This window comes from Chionomys nivalis, chromosome 15, assembly GCF_950005125.1.
Source record: "Chionomys nivalis chromosome 15, mChiNiv1.1, whole genome shotgun sequence".
Taxonomy (NCBI): domain Eukaryota; kingdom Metazoa; phylum Chordata; class Mammalia; order Rodentia; family Cricetidae; genus Chionomys; species Chionomys nivalis.
The window spans coordinates 36,786,261-36,806,625 of record NC_080100.1 but is presented as its reverse complement, the minus strand read 5'-3'; the positions used below and the strand labels follow the sequence as shown (position 1 = coordinate 36,806,625).

Below are 20,365 nucleotides of genomic sequence, written 5' to 3'. Positions count from 1 at the left end.
AAAAAAAAAAAAAAAACTTGTTTAGGGGAGTGAAAACACATGATTTGTTATCTCCCATAAACAACAGCCTCCAGCATTTCAGCATTTTAGCTGGGTCCTTGAGTAAGAGGCTTTTGGATCAGACATGTTTGTTTCATGGATCTCTAAGATACAGTAATTAAAACTTCAAATGTAACTTTGGCTCTCACAGATAGAATAGATATATTAGAAATATCCTACATGAGCTAATGTTTAGATAAATATTGGCATTATATAAAGGCAATGGGATTTCTTCAACCATGAATTATTTTTTCAAATAAAGTCAGATAATATGAGAAAGTGCCTTTTGTAAAATATAAACTAAAATAGAGTCTGAAATCAATAACAGACATTAAAATTTTCAATTAAATGTTAAAATTAGATGTATAGATTCATGTGTTTATGTAAAAATGAAAATGAGCCAGATTTCCAAATTAGCTCTGGGTATGGCTGATTTTCTTTTCTTTTGCTCACTTTTCTGTATTTTCTGAACATTCTTTCATGAATATTCATCCTTTGCATAGGACTAATATGTGTTATTCAAACAGGAGCCTTTTTTTTAGCATTCCAACCTCTGTTTTTGGACATGATTCTTAGGTCAGTGCTGGAAAAAAAGCAGTGGGGTATATGATTGAATTATGAATCAGAGACTATTTACATGGACACTTGTATCTCTGATGCATAATACAGTCAGATACACCTTGAGAAGCAACTTGCTAATCCCAGAAAGGAGAGAATTATCCTAGGTTCTATGTTGTGGGAAGTTAGCATACACTAAGCCATGACAGGGGCCAGAGACCAGAGAGACCAGGAAAGCAAGGACCAACTAGAAAGACCTACAGGACTAATACCTAGTGTCTATTGTCCCTATGCTCTGCGGCACGTCCTGGAAAGTGGCCCAGATAGATAGTGTTTACTTATGCTCCCCATCTCTCCTCTCTGTTCCTCTCCCACTCTCTCCCCCTTCCCTCTCCCCTATCTTTCTCTTCCTGCCTTTATCTTCATTCTGTCCCTCACACCCCCTCTCCATCATTCTCTCCCGCCTCTCTCCTTTAATACATGCCCTATCCTTGTCTTTCCCTATGTATGGATGCAGGTTCCTGAAGACAGGCCAGCAGGACAGTCAAGGACTAGGCTAAGTTGGACTTCTATTCCAAAAGTCCTTAGCCCTGGAAAAAGATGATGAGAAGTCTCGTGAATCACCTTGGTAAATGCTGTAACACTGTGTGACACGAAGCAAAAGTTGTGGCGAGCTTCAGTTCAACTGTTTTGTTTTTGCTTTCTAAGCAACATGAATTACTGTCTAAATATATAGAACTCTTCAAAAGTCGTTTTTAGAGCTCGACTACTTTGAAGCTTTAGAATGTTTTAAAGATTGAGAAAACAGTTCGATGAACCAGTGAAAAGCTAGAGCAGAGACTGACTAGATGTGGAGACTTGAAAAAGATGTTCCAGGAAGTCTCTGGCATTTGGACACTTGGCCCCCAGTTGTTCGGCACTGTTGGGAAAGTTTGGGAGGTGTGGTCTTCCCAGAGGAAGACTACCACTGGACTTTGAGGTTTCAAAAGTCATGTTCCACCCCCAGTTAGCTCTTAGTGTTTCTTGTCTGTGGCTCCAGATGTGAGCCCTAAACTGTTAGCTTCCAGCTCATGCTGTCATGGCTGTCCCCATCATGACAGGCCCTATCTCTCTAGAACTGTAAGCTCCAAATACACCCCTTCTTCTCTATGCTGCCTTGGTCATGGTGTTTTATCTCAGCACTACAAGTGTAACCAATACGTCAGCTGATTCCATTGTGTAACCATCTACATAAAATTACAGAGCTAAAGATGGATGGCGTTCTTAGTCTTAGGTCTGTGGCAGCTAGGTGTGCATTCGGACATCCCAAAGGATTTATTTAGCTAATTGTCAGAAAGGTGGTAGGTCAGGCACAGCGATTGGTAATAAGTGGATATTAAGAGGACTGAGAATAGCCAAAGCTGATTTGGCTCTGCGTTTGTTACATTCCAGACTCTACACCGTCATTTACATTTTGGTCAGCTCCTCCACCTTTCAGAAGGTTGGGTGAGAAGTCCAGCCTCCTTCCAGAGATCTTTGTTCACGTATCTCTAAGGTCTTAAACTCTATGCATTTTTTTCACTTCCTTTTAAAACTTTGAGTAAATTGACATAAGATAAAATGACTGTCATTTGGGCTTATTTTCAAAGACATGTTGGGTATTATGAATATATATTTATACCCTCAAGTGATAACTGCATGTTCTTCTCTCTGAAATGCTCCCGACCATGCTGAAGTACATCTAGAGCTATAAAAATTATAAATAAGCATGTGCTGCTGTCCACTTCGTAGCTGAAGCAGATGGGTAACCCGGTTTATCTAAACTAATTGCTAACGGAAATGGAGGAGCCTTAAGTCTTTTTTTGAACAAGACAGAATTAAATATGCATCCCATGAAGGAAGGCAGAATTTGGAACACAATAATGAAATTTCTTGAGGCTGTCTTCTAAGAACCCCGAAGAATCCATTAAATAAGTTTATTGAGATTCCTTGTACAGGGCAGTCCAGGGGAATCAAGGCCACAAGAAGTTCAGAGCCCACTAGAAAAATGAGTTTAGAGTGTGTTCTTTCTGTACATACTCTTTAAGACTGTAATATGCCTTCATTACCCTAGATAAGAAACTAACTGGAGATGCAAAGAAGCCTTTTTAACCACCAGATGCCTTGGGCGTGGCTAATTCTTTCTCATTCCTGCCTCTCACCAGATAACAGCAGTGGTTACTTTGTCTAGCCTCCTCTGAGTTCAACACTTTAGCTATGAGTTCTAAGGGAATGGGCCTAAGCTTTTCACACCTGTAATAGGTTTACAGAGACGCCATGGGAAGAAGTGCCCTCATTCAGGCAAACAAATGATGTCAGTTAGCACCTACGATAAGAACAAAAGGCTTAACTGAATAAAAAAATAGCAATAATATGGTCATCTAAAAACCTATATTGAAAAAGATGCAAGCAGTATGGTGTGTCCTAACATCTTTGATGGAGAAGTGGTGCGGGGATGGGAAATCATCCTGACCTCATAATGTAGTCTCTCGACCTGTGGGTTGTGATTCTTTCGGGAATCAGATATCCTGAATAGCAGATATTTTACATTATGATTCATAACAGTAGCTAAATTACAGTTATGAAAGAGCAATGACATAATTTTGTGGCTGGGGGTCACCACAACATGAGGAACTATATTAAAGAGGCTCAGCCTTAGGAAGGTTGAGGACCACTGCTGTAAATAGGATCGAAGTAGTGTTTGTTTTAAAATTCTGCTTCTGTAATTTCTTTCATTAGTCTGAAGCCTTTGGAGGCATCTCACTTCCCTCCCCCTCTCCTTCTGGTTGATATTACTTTATTGTGTTGAAGTTTCTTTCTGTTCACACTTTGCGAAAGTTGTTTTTTTTTTTTTCTCCTTTCCTGATAAACTAAGCTTAATCATAGAGCTCGGGTGGTATCTCTGTAGATAAAATCCTCACAGGTATGCAGACCAAAGTTTAGGTCTCCAGCACCCATGTAAATGGCAGGTGGGCAGTCTGAAGTCCTTCCTGTAATCCCAGCATTTGTGAGGCAGAGACAAGCTGCCTATCTAGACTGGCCCAGTGGGTAAGCTCTGTGTTCAAATGAGACACCTTGTCTTTCTAGATATGTAATGTAGGGTGCAGTCGGGAAAAATATAGATGTGTCTCCACCCACATATAAGAATACATATACACACATACCATGCACATACATATATGCAAAAATTATTATTGAACTTTGTGAAATTACTTTTCCTACGTTTACTAAAATGACCTATGATTTTCTATTATACTTATTGATACACTGCATTGAGTTTTTGAACAAGAAAATAGATCTGCTTTCCCAGAATGATCAGTTGATTTATCATAGCTCCTTTTATGATACATACCCAAATGAGTAGATAATCTGATCAGTCTTGTATCTACTAAACAAAACTAATGGTAATTACAATCCTTTCCACATTTTTTTCTGGGTGCAGTAGTCGAGGATCATGGTCATACTCTTTTAGAAAATAGAGTCCATTGCTCCAAGCTCTTCTGGCTCTGAAAGCTTCCACTGAGAAATCTGCTGTTATTCTGAATGGTTTTCCTTTACATGAAACTTGTTTGAAAACCGCATTTGCAGAGGCAGCATGCTGTTTCAGCGTTTGAAATATGGTGATTCGATTCAAGGGTGGTTTGGGAATTAAGGGGACTTCCAGCGGGGGAGGCACTCCAGCTCATGCACTCAACCAGTTAGGGTTCAGAGTGCTGCTGGCAAGAGGCCTTCAGGGGGACTGGGTGAGGACGAAAGCTCATTCTTTAGCCAGGTAGCACAGCCAGAATTCCATTATTACGCTAGCAGGCTTATCTTGCCTGGCAGGGTGGTATTACAGTGTGCAAGGGTTACCAGCACTCAACAAACCCCATGCTATGCACTTTCCCCGAGCAGCCTGCACAGCATCCTTCAATGCTATGCGAGCTAGACAACAGAGGGCGAATCTCCTCATCAGTTAGAGACTGATTTCTTCATATCCTGATGGGTCTATTTTTTTTTTAATTTGAAAAGGCAACATTTTAACTTTCCTGTTGTCTGCAATTTTCAATATTCACCACTTTGCTTTGTAGAATGAACAAAACACATTTCTTAGCAGAAAGAGCAAATGTCATACATAGTAGGGATAAACATAGATGCTAATTTAAAAGTTCTTTTAAAGACATTATGATTAAGAAATACAGTTATATGGATATTTTTTTGCAAATATTTAATAAAAATTAATTGTGTGTGTGTGTGCGTGTTTGCATGTGTCAGTGCCCATGTGCAGATCAGAAGACAGCTTGGAGGAATTTGTTGTCTCCTTTTACCACGTAGGTCCTTGGGGAATGGAAATCAAGACTTCAGATTAAAGGCAAGTGTGTTAACCTCTGAGCCGTTTCCCTGGCCTTTCAGTAAATATTTACTAGTATCACTGGTCCTGGACTGTCCACATCTGCACCCCCCGAAGGCCTGGGCCTTGATTTGAGTGAATGAGGGGAAGCAAATGCCCTGCATGGCTCAGCTGCAGACCTGGAGGGGCAGTTGTGAACCACTGTCTTCACTAGGGGGCACTGTGTTAGCATCCCACTCTCTCTGTCTCTCTCTCTCTCCTCTCTCTATCACACAGACACATGCGTGCACACACACACACTCTCTGTCTCTTATTTATTATGTATATAGCGTTCTGCATGCCTGTATGCCAGAAGAGGGCACCAGATCTCATTATAGGTACCTGGGAGGCACCTTGTGGTTGCTGGGAATTGAACTCATGACCTCTGGAAGAATAGCTAGTGCTCTTAACCTTTAAGCCATTTCTCCAGCCCTCTGTCTCTCTGTCTCTCTCTCTCTCTCTCTCTGTCTCTCTCTCTCTCTCTCTTTCTCTCTCTTTCTCCCCCCTCCCCCCCCCCACCTTTCTGCAGAAAATTTCTTTTCAGACTTGACAAATCCCTTTAGATGCCCAGAGTACTCAGTTTTTTCACTCCTTTGCTCCGTCCATGTGGTGGCTGCCAGTTCACATCTGGGAGGCTGCTTTCTCCGTTCCTTACAGTTCGTCTTCTGCACACCTCACCATGCTGCTTCTAATTTAATTTCCCATCACACCGCTAGAGATGCTAAATGATGGGAGTGAGGGCTTCCCTCAGAACCTCTAACATCCCAACCACATGTGAAATGTCCTTGAGAAATGCCTAATTTAAAAATGGACTCAAAGGTCTTTGTTCATGACCTTTGGTTGGAATCTATTTAAAACTCATAGTGAGGGCAAAAACAGCTTTCTTACTCAAGTTTTTATTGACATCCCATTTTATCTGTTCATGACAGTAAGTTGTAGTAGTTGTCAGGGAATGTATAAAAATTCCTATGATTCTATTGCCCATGAAAGTCCATATTTTCATGCATATTTTAATGAGTGAGTTTTAAATAGTAAATTATTTTCTTTCTTTTTTTTTTGATTTTTTTTTTTTTTTTGAGACAGGGTTTCTCTGTAGCTTTTTGGTTCCTGTCCTGGAACTAGCTCTTGTAGACCAGGCTAGCCTCGAACTCACAGAGATCCGCCTGCCTCTGCCTCCCGAGTGCTGGGATTAAAGGCTTGCACCACCACCGCCAGGCTAAATAATTTTCAATAGTCTGCTTTTGTTGTCTTTGGACAACACATTTCTTGATAAAGCATTCGTAATAATGTTTCAAAATAATGCTTCCAATCCACTGGCTGTGATGAATAACCTTGCTGAAGGGTGCAAGCCTACATCCTTGAGTGTCCTGCTGTTGAATACTCCACAGCCCTCAGAGTAGCTGAGAGCTTGCCAACTTCTTCCAGCATCGCTGAAGTCCCTGATCACTCACTGGCTCCCTTAGCAATTAGACAACTTCCAACAGGCTAAGCATATCCAGGGATCACATCTGCGATCTCTTCACAGTGGGGAAGACTGGCCTGGGTCTCTCCCTGAGTCTTATGATGTTTTCAGAAGGCGACCTGCATTTCTAATGGCAGACTAATAGAAGACACCAAACAGACTTGAACAATAGAAGTACAACATAGGATTGCTAAAATCATTAGCGGTTAAATGTGGACTTTTTTCATTTCTTAAAATAAATGATAGATCGTGTTCATAGTTAGCCTAACATTTATACCATATTCACATAAAATATAACAAAAGTTAGGGAAAATTACACGAACAGAAAACACAATGATTCTCATTTATTGAAATGTCCCTTGGATGAATTTTAGGGGATATTTTGTACAATGTCAGTAACTGCAAAATTCCCACTCATCCACTACCCAGTACTTGACTGACTCAGTATTTACAAAGAATTTCCCAGCATCAAACAGTTCAGAAAGGATTTTACCCAAGAAAAACCTGGAATAAAATTACAGAGTAGCAGCTTTTTATCACTTAGCTGCATATTGATGCTTAAAATTTATAATCTTTGAGTGTATTTTTAACATTTAGTTATAATTGATTTACTTTTCTAAGTAAAATTTAGGAACTCATATTTTGCATGTGTGTGTGTGTACACACGGGCTTTGCAATACATGGGGGTGGCCAGAACACATTATTTTTGCCAGTTTAAAGTACATCTTTTAAAATGGACTCCATAAGAAAGGATGAAAAATTCTAAATTATGTTCAACATAAAATACAATTCACAAGTATTATTAATTTGATATTCTCTTAGTTACTTTTAAGTCACTGTGATCAAGCAAGTTAAAAAAAGAATTTATTGGGACTTTCCATAGGATTAGAGCCCTTGGCAGGGAGCATGGCCACAGGCAGGCAGGCATGACATTGAAGCTGTGGTTAAGAGCTCACGCCTTGAGACAGCAACCACCAGGCGCAGAGTTCGCGTGCATGAGAGAGAGAGAGAGAGAGAGAGAGAGAGAGAGAGAGAGAGAGAGAGAGAGAGAGAACGTACGCACTAACTTGGAATGGCTGGTCTTCAAAGCTCATCCCCTGTGACACACCTTCCTACAACAAGGCCACACCCCCCAATCCATCCCAATCAGTTCTACCAGCTGGGGACTAAATATTCAAATATCAGCCTATGGTAGGCGTTCTCATGCAAACCACCGTATGTATTGTTATAACACTAAGCTTCTTATTATTCAGGTCTACTATAATAATTACCTGTTGGAAATGATCTCCCAAAGGTTTAGTTTAAGAGTTAAATTCACTGATACACCCAGGAAAATTCTTTAACTGTTTTGTTTTTTTTTTAAAAAAATATTCTCATAAGGTTATTTTGTAAAATAAATCTCTCTTTTGAACCATAATATAAATATTTGGTCTCCACAAGTTTGCTATTCTCCATCAGCTCCCGCTTCAGACCTCTACCTCCTAGCTTATTCTAACCTGCTCTGGTCCTCCTAGCCATACCTACATCCACACCTACAGCACGCTCATTTATTGCTTTACTCATAAAAGCAAGATGTAGACGTTCAGTTGTGAGCACTTTTGACACTTTTTATTGCTTTGTTTCACGTGGTGGTGGTCATAGCTGTGGTGGCTGTGCCCGTGACTATGGAGGTGGCAGTGGTGATGGTGGTGGTGATGGTAGTGGCGTGGTACTGTATGGTACAGAGTTTACCATCTCATGTTTTAGAGAATCCGGATTCATGTGTCTTCGAGGAGCACCAGGTCTCTGGGTCTTCAGCCACTTAGCATTGAACTAACTTCAAGCTGACTGAAATAAGAACTTGTGAATATGTATCGCCCATGTTTTTCCCAATTAAATGGGATTTATATGTCTGTCAGGGGCAAGCATTTGTCCTACCCAGGAGCTTGATTTTAATGTTGGTGATCTGAAAACCTGCTTTCTGAAATACACAGCAGTAATTCAGCAGAGGGAGTCTCTATGACATTAATAGAAATGGCTTCTTTAACAGTTTGCAGAGAGCTGGGATTTTCATCAAGGCCTTGCTGCTAGCCACTCATCAGCTGGAGCAAAGGCGTTTAACTTCTCTGAACAAAGTGAAACCGGCAGTAGCATGGGCAACAAAACTCAGAAGTTACCCTTGACACAATCAGGTCTGTTGTAAATCTCTTGGGTGGTTTGGAGAGGAAGCTAGAAAACACCCTCTAAGTTTTGTTGGCCCTGTGATGAAATGAATACAAAAATAAAGGATTCTATTTCACTCTTTTTTTTTTTTTTTTTTTTTTTTTTTTTTTTTTTTTTTTTTTTTTTTTTGGGTTTCGAGACAGGGTTTCTCTGTAGCTTTGGAGCCTGTCCTGGAACTCCCTTTGTAGACCAGGCTGGCCTCGAACTCACAGAGATCCGCCTGCCTCTGCCTCCCAAGTGCTGGGATTAAAGGCGTGTGCCACCACCGCCCGGCTCTATTTCACTCTTGACAAAAATATGTGATTCTATTTCACTCTATATCAGAGGTTAGATGCCTTCTTTTGGCCTTTGGTGAATTGCAACTCTTGGCTACACAGGCTAGAAAAGATGTTTCTATTTCACTCCCATTGAAAATGCAGGGCACTGAGCCGTACACACAAGGCTGATGCTTGCTGGCTTCTTCAGCCTTTCCTCCCAAAGGCCTCCCAACTCTCAGCCTCTGTGGCTCTTCACATTTGGGGCCACTCCACTTTTGCCTTCAGTTTCAGTACCACCACCCAAGCTCCCAGTCTTTCCCCAGGATTTAGGGATTTAAAGAACACTTGACAGTGAGAGAGAAAAAAAAAAAAACATGATCTAGAGATAAAGAGAACAACCTGTACTCATGCATCTCCCATGTGTTAACATTGGGATAGCAGCAACTTAGTTAAGCTCTCAGAGACTCAGTTTCCCAACCCTATGAAGTATTTATTGATAATAATGGCCGGCTGACTTGTCCAACTATGTATAATTAGGTAGCTGTTACATGCGATATCTGGTCCTTCCCTATGAAAAATCTTAAGCTTCCTCCATGATATACTGTTCCTTCAGGGAGAGCCTTGTCCCAGTCATTCCTTTTCTTACTCTATAGACACCACGAAGGTAGGTTTTTACAATGAAAGGGATCTTAGTTTTAACTGCATATCTGCTGCCTGTTAGATTCATGCTCATAGGAACAAATTACTCAAACTTCATAAACCTCCATTCCCGCAGAGATAAAATAGAATAAAAGTAAGGGAAAGCCCAGCAATTGATTACCAGGGATTATAGAACACATCTCATGTTCTTATTACAAAATAAGCAGAAATCAGTTCTTGAAACCATGATGGTAGGATAAGGAACCAGAGAAAAGTCATTCTGACATTCTGGTGACGTCTGTATATCACTCAGTCACTGCCCGATGCATCCGGGTGAAGACAGGTCATCAATGAGGGATCAAGAATAGGAAAGTTTATGACTATCGGCTTTAGAAACACTGTCATGGAAAAAAGTCACGTCATCAACACTGAGCACATGGGATTGTTGTTATTTAGAGATTGTTGGTATTTGAGCTCTTCTTGTCTTACTCCCGAGGGAGCAATTTGCTTTGCAGCCTGGTAATTCCAGAATTGTGTTTTCTTGTTTATTAACATAACTATAAAAAGTAGGAAGGAGCCATTTCTGGCCTTATTTTGTGTGTGGTCAACAACTCAGAAGCACAGTTGTACTCAGTCTTGTAAATGCTTTACCAACTAAACAACCTGTTTTCGGATCTAAAGAGTTTTCAAATAAAAGAGAAAATGAGAATAGTCTGCATTTGAAGCATAGGATTTGAACAACTGGGAAGCATTCCATCATTTTTTTGTTTTGTTGTTGTTGTTGTGTTCTTTTATTGTTTTTATTCAGTCTTTGTAAATAAGATACAGAGGATTTTAGTATTGCAAATAAAATATTAACCTTATAAAACTTAATCAGACACACTCTATTCTTATGTAAGGTAAAAAAGTTAACAAATAGAGAAACGAAATTACCAATCACAGCTAATCCTTGGTGCCTTGAAGAAAGAGGGAGAGATCTAATAGTATTTTGCTCATGAAATAACTATTTTTATACTTTATTGTTTTTAATTGAGCTATGCATTTCTCCACTCCCCAGACTCCCTCCCCTCTCCCCTTTCACCTTTCCCTCTGCCTTGCCCCCCAACGCTCCCAATTTACTCAGGAGATTTTGTCTTTTTCTCCTTCCTAGGTAGATTCATGTATGTCTCTCTTATAGTCTTCTTTGTTGTCTAGGTTCTGTGGGGTTGTGGAGTGTAGGTTGGTTATTCTTTGCTTTATCTCTAAAAGCCACTCGTGAATGAGTACATACTGTATTTATCTTTCTGAGTCTGGGTCATCTCAGTCGGTATAATTTTTTTCTAGTTCTGTCCATTTGCCTGCAAGTGTCAAGATGTCATTACTTTTTTTTTTTAACCACTAATACACCATTGTGTAGATGTACCACATTTTTCTTATCCATTCTTCAGTTGAAGGGCATCTAGGTTGTCTCTAGGTTCTGGCTATTATGAATAATGCTGCTATGAACATGGTTGAGCTTATGTCCTTGTGGTATGATTGAGCATCCTTTGGGTATATGTCTAAAAGTGGTATTTCTGGGTCTTGAGGTAGATTAATTCCTAATTTTCTGAGAAATTGCCATACTGATTTCCAAAGCAGCTATGAAGGTTTGCACTCCCACAAGTGATGGAGAAGTGTTCCCTGACTCCACATCCTCTCCAGCATAAGTTGTCATCAGTGTTCTTGACCTTGGCCATTCTGACAGGTATAAGACGGTATCTCAGAGGTGTTTTGATTTGCATTTCTCTGATGGCTAAGGATGTTGAGTATTTCCTTAAGTGTCCTTCAACCATTTGAGATTCCTCTGTTGAGAGTTCTCTATTTAAGTCTCTACACCATTTTAAAATTGGATTATAATTTTTCTTTTGATGTTCTGTTTCTTGAGCTTTTTGTACATTTTGGACATCAGTACTCTGTCCTATGTAGGGTTAGTGAAGATCTTTTCCCATTTTGTAGGCAGCTATTTTGTCTTGTTGATCATGGCCTTTGCTTTACAGAAACTTCTCATATTCAGAAGGTCACATTTATTAATTGTTGCTCTTAGTGTCTGAGCTACTGGAGTTATATTTAGGAAGTAGCCTCTTGTGCCTATGCATTCAAGGCTACTTCCCACTTTCTCTTCTGTGAAGTTCAGTGTGATTGGTTTTATGTTGTGGTCTTTGATTCATTTGGACTTGAGTTTTGTGCATGGTGTTAGATATGGATCTATTTGCAGTCTTCTACGTGTCGATATCTAGTTATTCCAGAACCACTTGTTAAAGATGCTGTCTTTTTTCTATTTTATAGTTTTGGCTTCTTTGTCAAAAATCAGATATTCTTAGGTGTGTGGGTTGATATCCAGGTCTTTGATTCAATTCCATTGGTCCTTCTATCTGTTTTTATGCCAATACCAGGCTGTTTTCAGTACTGTAGCTCTGCAGTAGAGTTTGAAGCCAGGTATTGTGATGCCTCCAGAAGTTTCTTTATTGTAAGGTTCGTTTTGATCATCTTTGGTTTTATGTTTTTCAATAAGAAGTTGAGTATTGTTCTTTTGAGGGTTGTGAAAAGTTTTGCTGGGATTTTGATGGGCATTGCATTGAATATGTAGATTGCTTTTGGTAAGATTGCCATTTTTGCTATGTTAATTCTGCCTACCCAAGACCATGGGAAATCTTTCCACTTTCTGGTGTCCTCTTTAATTTCTTTCTTCAAAGATTTAACGTTCTTGTCATACAAGTCTTTCACTTATTTGATTAGAGTTACCCCCAAGATATTTTATGTTATTTGTGGCTATTGTAAAGGGTGATGTTTCTCTGATTTCTTTTTCAGTCCTATATATCATCTGTATATAGGAGGGCTACTGATTTTTTTGAATTACTCTTATATCCCGCTACATTACTGAAGGTGTTTATCAGTTATAGGAGTTCCCTGGTGGTATTTTTGGGGTCACTTATGCATACTATCATATTATCAGCAAATAATGAAAGCTTGACTTCTTTTCCAATTTGTATTCCATTGATATTTTTTGTCTTATTGCTCTAGCTAGAACCTCATATACTATATTGAATAGATATGGAGAGAGCTGACAACATTGTCTTGAGCTTCTCTTCCTTTAGTTTGATGTTGGCTGTTGGTTTGCTGTATATTTCCTTTATTATGTTTAAATACATTCCTTGTATTCATAAGGAACATTGCCAAACTCTTTTAATGGAGCTATAGTTAACCCTGATACCCAAATCACACAAATATACAACAAATAAATAGAATTACAGACCAATCTCCCTCATGAACATTGATGCAAAAATACTGCCAACTGAATACAAGAACACGTCAGAAAAATCATCCACCATGACAAAGTAGACTTCATCCGAGAGATGAAGGGATGGTTCAACACATGAAAATCCTTCAATGCAATCCACCATATAAGTCATATAAACAACTAAAAGAAAAAAAACACATGATCATTTAATTAGATGCTGAAAAAGTAACCATTTTAAAGGACTTTTTTTTTTAACAGAAAATACTTTTAACACGATAAAAGTCCCTTATTCTCCTCTCTTAAAAAGTTACATGTTACAATGTTAATGGTGGTACCTGGAGTGTGTGTGTGTGTGTATGTGTGTGTGTAAGATACTTTTATGTAAATTACCATTTTGTTCCATTGAAAACCTCTGCAAAGGCCCTGTAACCAGAGTGGATGTGTTAGGCATTGAAAATCAGCAAGGTCATGTGACACATTATAGCTCTAATATCTACTTTCTTGGACTTCCCCTTTCCTGAGCATTTGCCTGATGGTGTTTCATTTTAAAATAAAATTCTTTAAGGCATTTTGGTAATAATAGTTTGCTTGTAATAGTGATGCTGGTCTTTCTGATTCATTATTTTACTTATTATATTTATTTTTCAGGAAAGGGAAGGTAATTAAAGTTACACACACACACACACACACACACACTCACGTGTTCTTTAACTGCTAAGCTATAACTCCAGCCCTTCTCACTACCCTATGTAAGTATCTAGGAGTTCCATCAAAGGCTTAATCTAATTGTCTTTTAAATTCATAAATCATTTCTATATATATTTCATTATAGATGGAGACCTTAAGTAAAGCATTTGATCCACAATCCACAGTGGAATTGATCCTTTATTCTTATATTTAAGCATGCCTTTGCTTATTGTGTTTGTCAGGACCTATTGATCTCCACGTTTCAATGGTAATTTATTTACTTGCATCCTGGGACATATAAGAGAGTGGATATATTTACAACTGATTAAAACATAGACCATGCTCTCCTAAGGCTTTCAACTGCATTCCAGTACGTAAATTAATTGATCTCCATTTTAGAACTTGGAATTATTGACCTGTAAATAAACTAAACTCACATAAGGCTTGGAATGAAAGTAGTTTATTTCTATAAATGAAAATGAAGTGTCTGCTGCAAAATAATGCTAAGATTTTCTTTGAATTGCAAAAAACTTCCACCCACAGAAAAAAATCTGTCATTTATTATCACAAGCAATTAATATAATAAAGCTTCTTATAAACCACAGTAACTGGTCTTAAAGGGATATTACTTTCGATAAATCAACCAGATAGTTGTCGCATTTCCTTTTGTTACATGCCTTTATAATTGATCATTCTAAAATGCAAGTTTTATGATTTTATTTTTTAATTAAAATATAATTAAATCACTTCTCCCCTCATTTTCTCCCCTGCAGCTCTTCCCATGACACCTTCCTGTAACCCCTCACATGGTCCCCTCACCCATCATTCCTTCTCAAATTGATGGCCTCACTTTTTCCGTTGCTATTGATACGTATATAAAAATGCATAGGTACATAGTGTAACCTGCTGAGCTCTGAGTCTTTTCCTGTGTGTATGTAATTTCAGAGCTCACCACTTTGTGTTGGGGAGCTGATTAAGAGGCTCACCTCAGAGAAGCTAATGTCCCCTCTAGTATTTGCCCATCGTTCTTTGACTAGGGCTGTGATACCCCCTACACCGTGAGAATGTTTTCATCTTCCACACCAACATATCTATTGCTATTATCAGTGTTTGGGTCTTGAAAATTCAAATATTATAATACTACTCTTACCAGAGGTAACTGCTAGCTATACAGTGAATGTTCACTTCTGTAACTTCTAGCTTAGAGTCTTTAACCAACAACTATTTCAAAACGAAGCATTATCCTGAAACCCCTTTATCTGACTGCTCTGGTTTCCTGAGGCAACACATTTCAACACAGCGCAGCCCTGCTAGCTAATGTAACTCTATTCTCTGGTCTACTTCACATGCACTAACTCTCTCTGATCCTGTTTGCTCATGACTCAGTATGTAAGTAAATGAATCCACATGTGCTTATGTTTCAATTTCCCCACATCTGTATCCATGAGTCTCTGTTTAACTTCGGGTGGCTGGCTCCTATAAAGGAAATCCCGAGTTTGTGGGTCAGACCCCAACACCCAGATCTGTCATTTGCAGCATTTGGAATCTTGGAACAAAACTAGGAGAATTATTCAAGAGACCAAAAAGAAGAGATAGGATGCCTTATTTAGAACTCTGCAGAATATAAGGTCTAAGTGGCTGCAGGAGTTGGGTACTTGGAGGAGATTTGGGGCAGATTGGGATTCCTGCAATCTTCCCTATATTGGAATAAGTTTAATCTTTAATTATTATTTTTTTTAGAATTTCATATATGAGTACTTTATGTAACAAGAACTAGAGAGGAAATAAGAACTTATGTAATAAGAACTAGAGAGGAAAAATTTTGGCTTTGTGAGATTGATTCAAGTATTTAAAGTTTTCTGCTCTCTTTCTACCTCTAAACATAGGACATGAAAGTTGTAAGTTGCTGGCTGGAACATAAATACAGCAAAGGTGTGCTCTAGAAAACATTGTTTGTTGTGGCTTGACATTCCATTTGCCTAAATTCTCATGTCTGTAGAGTAATGGCCAGTCCCTAATATTGTGGGTATGCTGGTGCATCCCTTTAACCCAGTACTTAGGAAACAGGCCTTCTATGAATTCAAGAATAGCATGGCCTACATAGCAAGTTCCAGGCCAAGGTTGCATAGTGTGTGTGTGTGTGTGTGTGTATGTGTGAAGTGTGTGTGAAAACAAAGGAAATAAATTACTAGTGAAAATCTGTCTGGGAGACTTGGTCTGGATGGAAAGATAGGGTTTATCTTATTGTAAATAAAACTGGGGAAGGAAATTTGACCTCATGGCTCTGTGAGTTCAAGCTCTTGTCACCAAGCCTGGTGACGTGAGTTCAGTACCCACAAACCATATGGTGAAAGATAGAGAACCAACTTCCTCCTACCTGTTTTCCTCTGACACGTGTAGGCCGTAAACACACAATACTCATGTCTGCAAATAAAACTAATGTATTTTTTAAATTATAAAAGTAAGACTATGAAAACAGGTAATATTGGGGAGCCTCAAAAGCTTTCCGTAAGTACCAGACACTAATGATGCTGTTTGCCCTGCAAAATGTAGAACCTCATGTAAGGAAGATTTCAATCTTCCATCAGAGATAAAAGTATCAGGTCTATTCTCCTATTTCTGCGTGTTCTTCTTCTCCCTTTATACCCCATCTTCTCTTCTCGTGAGCCCTCCAGGACCCCTCCCTACCTGAAAAGTCAACTGGTTTTCCTATGCTGCCTTGCTTTAGTATCATATAGAGCCATTCTGCTAAATACGAAGTTGTCTGTCTACGTAGTGCTGTGTTAGGAATGGAGCTGCACTGCCTAAAAGCTACCCCTGCATAGAGATGAATAGATCGATGGGAACGAAGTGGCATCTGTGAAATTTCACACAACAAAAAGACAGATGGCCTAGGCCTTGGCTCCTTTTAATAATCCCAGGACATGCCTTCCCAGTATGAAATCAGAATTCTTCCCTAGAAGTACAAAGGCCATTTGTTAATCAGTAAAATATTGCAGGTTGGTTCCAGCAGAGTTTGTTCAGACTGGAGCTCTTAGCATCAAGGTTGTTGATATGCCAGGCAGCGACCTCTCACTCTCTGAGTATGCAGGTCAGGTAATAAAGGCATGCAATTGTCCGTTTTGTACTGCATATCTCCAGAGCATGCAGCTCTTACAGAATCTCCCTACTGTGCGGGATGCTGTTATAATAATTGCCTTGTTTAATGTCTTCGCCATTTTGTCAGAAATCATTCTGGTCAATAAGAATGGGTGTTAGGGATCTTTCATATTGGCAGGCACTGAGATGATCCCTTAGGGCAATTGGTCAATTTTGTCCCGGTCAGAGGGGGTTAACCACTTTCCAGAGTTCTTCGAGCTTCTCTAATCTTATCCCAGACAAATGGAGCTCTGCCTTGGTTTACAATCGAGGTCACAGGCAGGGCAATGCTTAGACAGGGACTGATGGAATTATGCTGTGTGCTCAACATTAAATACCACTGGCTTGTGAGAGGTGATGACGACACCAGGGTCCCTTGACTCCTTGAAGACCTCTTGAAATAAAAGTCTCCACGCTGTATGATGGACTGGTAGACTGTGCCACCGACCCCTCTTCCGCTTCTATCATTTATGTGTCTTGACTGAGAGTTGCTTTAAGGGATTTGTTCAAGAGTGAAGAACTGTTTCTAGAGAACAGAAGACAGACAAGACATTGATCGCTGTTGTCAAAGTCACTCACAGCTCACTCCGCAAGGTGACACAGCGGCATCTCTTTGAGGGAAAAGTTGCCAGAGGCGCTGAAAGTGATCTGCCTGTTTTCTTCTCACACTGACTGACTGGCAGGGAGATGATGGTTTCCCCGCAATTACTAAATCCTTAGGGAAGGCTTGCTAATAGTGACAATTCATCCTTGTATCTAAGAGAAGTTGGAATAAGGAAAATGATTTTGGTAGCTAACTTGGAAATTTAATACTCCTTGTCAAGTTTCTCAGTCACAGATACGTATTTACTTTCTTCTCTAATGACACCCTCTGGTCACTACTTTTTAACATTCTCGGTTAATATAAAGTCGACTCATTTCAATCATACCTACTGGTTGGTGTGTCTACATGTGTGGGGTGTGATAAAGTTTTCAGGAGCTGCGTGTGGCCGTTCTATTTAATATGGGCTATATTTAAAAGCCAATTTTCAAGGGAGTGTCTCTGACACTAATAGTGAGAGAAAGTCTGGGTGAAGCAAGCTCTGTCGCAAAGGGCAAGTGTCACACAGCAGGAAGTGCTGGCCACCCTTTCCAGCCCTGCCTCAGCCAGCCCGCCACCTCTCTGTCAGCACATACCACCACACTGAAGAAATGCCCTCATTCAGCCACAAGTGCCTCTTGCAGCTTGGAGGGCCCTCCCGCCCCAGGGTCCTGTCCTCGCTCTGACGTTCAACTGTTCCTGTGGATCTTGGCACCCTCTTTACAAATGGCTTTTGTTTGGGATCCACTGGGAGTCACAGTGGCAGGACCATCTCCAAGAACTAGAACAAGATTGCGGTTCTCGAAGTCCTACAGGTATGGCAATTTCCTTTTGGTAGCAGGGGAGTTGTTTGCCATGGGTCCCTTGCAAGTAAACTCTGTGGGTCCTCTTAATTCGCGAGGTATGTTTAATTGTCAGCGTTTGAAATCGGAGCTGACTTATTGTAAACAATCGAAATGGTCAGTGGTGTGTGGCGTGTGGGAACAGCCCCCGAAGCTGAAGGAAATTGCCTCACTCTTAGAGCTCATTCTGAGAGTCGAGAGGTTAACTTGGCCAAGCCTCCCAGTCGCAGTACTCAGATCTAGAAAAGAGCAAATGTGTTCATTTGCCTAATGAATTGCTATTGTTGAAAAAGTCTCCTTGCTTAACTGTAAGATAATTCTCTAACTACCAAGAACGATGTCTGAGCTAATGAAAGAAGCAAACAACAGCTACAAAACCACAGAAGTTTAAGTGACAGGTTAAAGCCCACATTGTAAAGCTGAAATTAAGTCTATAATCCACATGGAGACTTTAAAACTTGCCCCACAGAATGAGATGACAGAAATTCCAAGTTAATGCTTGATATAATTTTGTATTTCTAATGCTTCCCCCTGGAAATCATAGGAAAACTCTCAATCACATGCCTGCTACAAATTGTCAACAGTGTTGTCCAGTTAAAGCTTAGTTAATTTTAACCACTTACCTGGCTGTTCCGCTGGAAGCAACTGCAGCAACAGCAAACAAGAGTGAAATTGTTTGCATAATCTTAAGAATGGGTCTTTGTTATTTAGGTCAGCTACAACAAATTTAGATATAAGTAGGCTTATATAGAAATATCCACTATTTTTGAGTTAAATCATTCTCTAAAATTACAGAGAACACATTTTAAGTTTGGATTAAAATGTTAATGACTTATTTGCTTCAAACCAGAAAGGAAAAAAAAATTTCACCGTCAAATAAAGTATATTTTCCCTAGTATTAATTCTTATGTAAAAAGTCAGAACATGTACAATGGGATAATCTTGACATTATTTAAGAATAGAATATTTCTGACTCATCAGAAAGGAAAATTTTGTTCTAAAAATTTTTTGATGAACTATAAAAATTGGAAAAATCAAACTACAAAAACCTAATATCTTTGTCTGTAGGCAAACACTGACAAGGGATAAAGGGACTCTTAGCAAAATATGTAGATAGTGCTTTCACTAACTTCCATTTAAAAAAAAAAACAAGCATTGCCTTAATGATGTTAATTGATGAAGACATTTGGTTGCATGTTAGAAATCAAGTGCCTTCGAAAACTTCGCGTCAAGGAATGCGTGTGGTTTGCTTGTTTATCATTGGCATCCTACACCTGGCTATGTGTCATCACAGGCTCAGAACTTATTAACAGAGTCTTAAATATTGTTGCGCATGTGTCCAAGATTTCTAGGTTTCTCTCACCTTTCAGGTCTGAAAACAAGCTCTGTAGTCTTCCTGCCTAGTAGATAGAATGAGAAGAAGCTGTGACTCAAGGAGCTGAAGAATCTGAGATCCCTTCAAAAGTGCAGTGTTGAAGTTGTGCTCGACTTACAAATAACTTATGAAAGGTGTCCCTTTTCTCTATCAAAGACAGGCATTTCCTTGGCCAAGCTCTGGTTCTTTCCAAATCCATATAAATGAAGAAGGAGTCTCCATTATGGGTGTCCCACACTTTAATTCTTGCATGCTCTATTTGTGATAAGTTGAAAGGTTGATGATAGTATCTCGTATAGCCTTCAAGGGCCAGTCCCTCTGGGAAACCTGAGCAACTTCATCACTTCTTCATTTCCTCTTGATTTGAAGCAATTCCTTCCATTAGGGTGAATTGAACTTTTGTACGCGCTGTGTTCATTGTTGTGGGTCTTACATTGTCTTCCCAACTGGAATGTAGAACCCTTCGGAGTCAGAGACTTCCTTAGGACATTACATGTCTGTAACCTACTCTTATGCACACAGACACACACACAAGCACATATGTGTATATATACTTACATGCCACAGTTAGCTTCTGACTACCATCTAGCATTCTTGGGAGTCAAAGCAATAAACCGCTCACTGAAAACATTCAAAACTTACTTTAATTTCAAACACTTTACAAACTTTCTCATTTTCTTTTTAATATACAATATCTTTTAAAACGTGGCAGAAATAAGCTGCTCTTGAACTTTAAGAGGTGTTGGATATGAGTCCACTATTTAAGCAACTGAATGACCTGGCCATTAGCCAGTATTTCTTCATTTGATTTCTACGATGTAAGACTGTTTTTCTGGGGAACAATATTTATAAATTTATAAATTCTGTAATAATTCTCAAATGTGCCTAGTATGGTGCCGCTTTTTTCTTTGACTGTCAAACGGATAGTGACACGTGATGCAGG

General features: G+C 39.4%; 1 protein-coding gene across 4 annotated transcripts in view; it reads left to right on the top strand.

Moving 5' to 3' along the window:
- Positions 1-20,365, top strand: part of Pde4d (phosphodiesterase 4D) — an 821,324-nt gene that overhangs the window by 483,913 nt on the left and 317,046 nt on the right. The window contains exon 1 of one of the 4 annotated variants that reach the window (XM_057790022.1): positions 17,920-18,020. The exons of the other annotated variants lie outside the window; for them this stretch is intronic. Within the exon in view, the coding sequence (XP_057646005.1) occupies positions 17,932-18,020 (89 nt within the window). The 5' untranslated portion in view covers positions 17,920-17,931. Of the gene's footprint in view, positions 1-17,919; positions 18,021-20,365 lie in introns of those variants that run through there. 4 annotated transcript variants of the gene reach the window in all.